The sequence below is a fragment of the Thamnophis sirtalis genome, unplaced genomic scaffold (genome assembly GCF_051295495.1).
Source record: "Thamnophis sirtalis isolate CommonGarterSnake01/CBP01778 unplaced genomic scaffold, rThaSir2_p1.2 scaffold_10, whole genome shotgun sequence".
In the NCBI taxonomy this organism is placed as follows: domain Eukaryota; kingdom Metazoa; phylum Chordata; class Lepidosauria; order Squamata; family Natricidae; genus Thamnophis; species Thamnophis sirtalis.
In genome coordinates this window covers 73,485,999-73,490,206 of record NW_028261390.1, presented here as the reverse complement: position 1 = coordinate 73,490,206, position 4,208 = coordinate 73,485,999, and the positions used below count along the sequence as shown (strand labels likewise).

Here is a 4,208-nt window from a genome sequence, read left to right as displayed (position 1 = left end):
TCCCCGAGGCCGCCGACGGGGCTTTCGCTCCAGGAAATCCCGTGAAAGGAACGTCCTTTGCTCGGGGCGTTTCATTCCGGGCCAGGAACGGCCACCAGGAGCGGCAGGTCCGGTCTGGCGGGGAAGCAGCGACCCCTCCGTTCGGCAACACCCAGAGAAAGTCCAGAAAGGGGCCGTCGGAAGCGCGGCGCCCGCGTCCCCCGAGTCAGCCGGCCGGTCGGCCCCGCCGCCTCTTCCCGGCCAAGACGCGCCGCCCGAGGCCGCCGCCCGCCCTCCCTCCCCGCCCGGGGCCCTCGCCGCGCGCCGCGTCCAATGGGAAGTCAGAGGCCCTCCCCTCGGCGCGCGGATTGGCCGCCGGGACAGGCGCCTCGCTTTATTAGCCGCGCCGCGAAAAGTGTCCCGGAGAGCAGCCGCGCGCGGTCCCGCCCGCGCCGTCGCCCTGGCCCGCTCCATGCGCGCCCCCCGAGCCGCCGCCGCCGCCGCCGCCGCATGGCCCCCGGGCCCGCCATGACTTCGGTGCAGTGCGCAGCCCGAGCCGAGGAGCCGGCGGCCCAGGCCCGCAGCAAGGCGGTCCCCGGGGGCGCCATGCGGGGCGAGGAGGAGGAGGAGGAGGAGGGCGAGAAGCCTCCTCGCGCGGCTCTGCTTCCCTTCAGCGTGGAGGCGCTCATGGCCCAGCCCCGCAAAACCGGCAGCGGGGCCCGCGACGGGCTGGCGGAGCGCGGAGGGCTCGCGGCTCACCCGCCGGCAGCCCCCAGTCCCCGACCGGCCGGGGCTTCCGCCTCGCCCCCGCTCCTGCCCAGCCCGTTCGGCGTCGGAGCCTTCGTGAAAGTTCCCGAGGAAGCTCCGGTCAAGGCCGAAAGCCCCGAGAAGGCCGACCGCTCGCCCTGGAGGCCCGCCCGCCGCTTCTCCCCGTCGCCGCCAAGTAAGTGGCCCCGCCGCCAGCAGCCCCGGGGAGCCCCCTCCTCGCCGTCCGTGTCCGCCCCTCGCCCCGCCACCGCCGGGAGGGCGCCCAAGGCCGAAACCGCTGGGCAGCAGCCCTCGGCCGCCGCCGCTACAGCGGGGACTCCTTTGTCGGGGGAAGCCGCTTCCAACTCGGCTGAAGGATGCTCGCGGGGCGCCAGGGGGACTCGGCACGGTCCTTTTCCTGCGCGATTGCCAGTCCGGTTGCAGGCACCTTAGCCCCCCCCCCCGCCGGCTCCTCGTCTAGTCTGCAGAGGAAGGGCCCCCTTTTCCCGTAGCTCAGTCCGCCCACAAGCGAGGTGCCCCGGGAGCTCCCCTGCGGAAAGGCCTGGGGTCCTGGGCAGGCGCCTTGCTGACCAAAGCGGTGGCTAAACGTCCTGTTGGGCTCCGAGGACCCTCCGGCTGCCCCAATGCTTGACTCGACCTTTGCTGCCTCCCTGCTTCTCCCCAGCCCAGAGTTCCTTCCAAGGTTTGGGTGGACCCCACTCCCACCCGAAGGCTCTTCCCAGACGGATGCCAGGGAGAGGTTCCACTGGAGGAAATGGCCCCTTGCTTGCCTCAGAGCTGTGCAACCCCTCCCCAGCTCTCGCACCCCCTCCACAAGCCAGTGGACCCGATCGGAATCTGCCCAGCCCCTTCCTATGCGAAGCAGAAACCCAGCAGCCTCTCCAGCCCCCCATGAGCTGGAGCTTTTCCCCTACTTTCCCCCTACGGGTCCCTGAGACCCCCTCGGTCAGGGAGGCTGCCGAGGATTTCCGAGAAGGGGGAGAAGCCCAGCTAGCACCGTTTGCTCCTCCTGGGCCTGGCGGCTGAGACGGTGTGGGTGGATACCTGCCTGTGTTGTGCCCACACAGCCCGATTCCCCAGCCCTGAGCCGGTGCCTCAGTTTGAAAAAGGTGCTGTAACTGTAAGTAGGATGACAGACAGACCGCGCCCAGGCGACACACACTGTAAGATTAATGGTGCAAGAGAGGTTGATGGAAGAGAAAAAAAGAACTTTTTCAAAAGAGAAAAGAAAACGGGGCTGTCCAAATTACCTGCCGGAGGTCCTCAGAACTATTTCTTGTAGCCTTCCGGGTATTTTCTGCTTAGGTGGATGAGTTTCTCTCCTGCTTTGGGCAGAATTAAATGGCAGGGAAGAAAATCAGTAGAAATCGGTGAAGAACAGCGGCTGAAATTAAAGGAGAGTCTTATTCCCCTGGCCTGGAATAGCGAAACAAAATACGGGGCATTAACCAATTTCGTTGTATTTATTTTGTACAATGACAATAAATACTATATTAAGATTAAGCAAAACTGGCTCCTGCTGGATGGCTAAGGCCGCATTATCCAAAAGGAGTTTGGCAGCCCCTTTTCCAACCGAGGTTTTATGAAACAGCATTGAGGCTTTAAAAAAAAAATGCCTTAGGAACGAAGCTCTCAATTCCTTCTGGTTTTCTCCTCCCCCCATGGCTGTTTCCAGAGGAAAGGCTGTGTGTGGAGATTCTCCGGGTCATGGTTGTGCCAAAGGTGGGTTTCCCTCCCCCCCCCAAGAGGCCACTGGACTTTCTGCTTTCTCTTTGAAGACCTTTCACTTCTCATGAAGAAGCTTCTCGGATGAGAAGCAAAACGCCTTCAAAGAAAAACCAGAGAGTCCAGTTGCCTCTTGAGATAAAAAAAAGCCTCTGTGGGATTTCTGGAGTGCAGGATGGGGGGGGGGGGCACAATCGGACTCCTGCCAGTTTTTCTCTCCGTGTAAGTGGAGTGGATCCCTCCCTTGCTCAGGACTAAGATCCAGAGTGAATCCCGTGTACCTGTCTCTTGTTGATAATCCCAAGGAAGATCAAAGCCAGAGATCCCATCCGCCCTTTCCAGGCACAGTTTCTGCGGGGAGAACCGCAGGTCTCCTCCCTGGTACTGCGCGAGGGTAACCGTGCCCTGCCTGAGCAGGTGGAGGAAGGAAGGAGCACCCGCTCCCCCTTCCTTCCTGCGATGTGGGGCAAGCTGAGGTAGGGAAGCGGGCAGAGGGGCTCTCTTTCCCCATCACCTCCTCCCCATGGGCCGTTCTCTTCCCACCCAAAGGCAACAAGTCTTTAGCCCAAGATGTTGACAAGGGCCCGGGCGCTCTCAGCCCCAACACTCTTGGCCTGCAAAACGCCGCCCTCCTCCGACTCTCTAACGCAGGCTCTCCCCTTCCTCTGACCTTTTTCCTTCTGGGGATTTCCGGAGGGACCCTCCCGCCTTTTAACGCTCCAACCTCAGGCCGCCGTCACCTAGAAATTCCCTGCCTCCATCACAGAAGGGGTTCCGACCTCCAGCTCCAGGCAATTTCCCTTGGATTCCGAGCCAGGGCTGGAGAAGGTGGGAAGCGCAAGCAAAGGATTCTTCCGCCTGGGAATCGCGCTGATTCCGGGACGTTCGGCGGCACGCGAAGCCTTTCAACCCGGGGCTCTTTGCACGTAAACAAAACCAGGATCTGTGCCCGGGGGGGGGGGGGCTCCGCAGGCTGATCCGCTTCCCGGACGGAGCTTATGGGAGGCGCGGTAGCGTCGGGCTGGGGGGAAAGCGGAGGCCGCAGGCCTTCGGACGGTGTGGGTCGGACTGTCCCTAAGCGACCTCTCTCTCTCTGTCCCCCCCTCTCCCCCCCTCCTTCCCTCGCAGGGCGCTCCAGCCCGCCGGCCTGCACGCTCCGCAAGCACAAGACGAACCGTAAGCCCCGGACGCCCTTCACCACTGCGCAGCTCCTGGCGCTGGAGCGCAAGTTCCGGCAGAAGCAGTACCTCTCCATCGCCGAGCGCGCCGAGTTCTCCAGCTCGCTCAGCCTGACCGAGACGCAGGTGAAGATCTGGTTCCAGAACCGGCGCGCCAAGGCCAAGCGACTGCAGGAGGCCGAGCTGGAGAAGCTGAAGATGGCCGCCAAGCCGCTCCTGCCGCCCGCCGCCGCCTTCGGCCTCTCCTTCCCGCTGGGCAGCCCGGCCGTGGCCGGCGCCTCCCTCTACGCCTCCGGAGGCCCCTTCCAGCGCGCCGCCTTGCCCGTCACGCCCGTCGGGCTCTACGCGGCCGCGCACGTCGGCTACAGCATGTACCACCTGGCCTAGGCCGGCCGCAGGAGCAGCCCGGAGCCCTCCGCTGCCCAGGCGAGGCCGCCCTGGACGGACAGCCCTTCGGAGGCGCCACGGCCTTTTGGCTGCCTCCACGCGAGGAAGGAGCGCGGCGTCCCGTGTACAATATTGTACAGTCGAAAAGTTATTATCGTTTATATTAATAGC

General features: G+C 63.9%; 1 protein-coding gene across 1 annotated transcript; it reads left to right on the top strand.

The window, feature by feature from the left end:
• Nucleotides 1-489: 489 nt before the first annotated feature.
• On the top strand, nt 490-4,095 carry MSX1 (msh homeobox 1). The gene is made up of 2 exons (XM_014057509.2): nt 490-922; nt 3,601-4,095. Exons 1-2 carry the CDS (start codon nt 490-492, stop codon nt 4,035-4,037), a joined length of 870 nt encoding a protein of 289 aa, XP_013912984.2. The 3' UTR covers nt 4,038-4,095.
• The last annotated feature ends 113 nt before the right edge of the window (nt 4,096-4,208 follow it).

Bases quoted from the DNA above. Each gene is read 5' to 3' on its own strand.
- MSX1 (XM_014057509.2), top strand. From the start codon at position 490: ATGGCCCCCGGGCCCGCCATGACTTCGGTGCAGTGCGCAGCCCGAGCC. The intron at 923-3,600 runs GTAAGTGGCCCC...CTTCCCTCGCAG, and splicing joins CTTCTCCCCGTCGCCGCCAA to GGCGCTCCAGCCCGCCGGCC.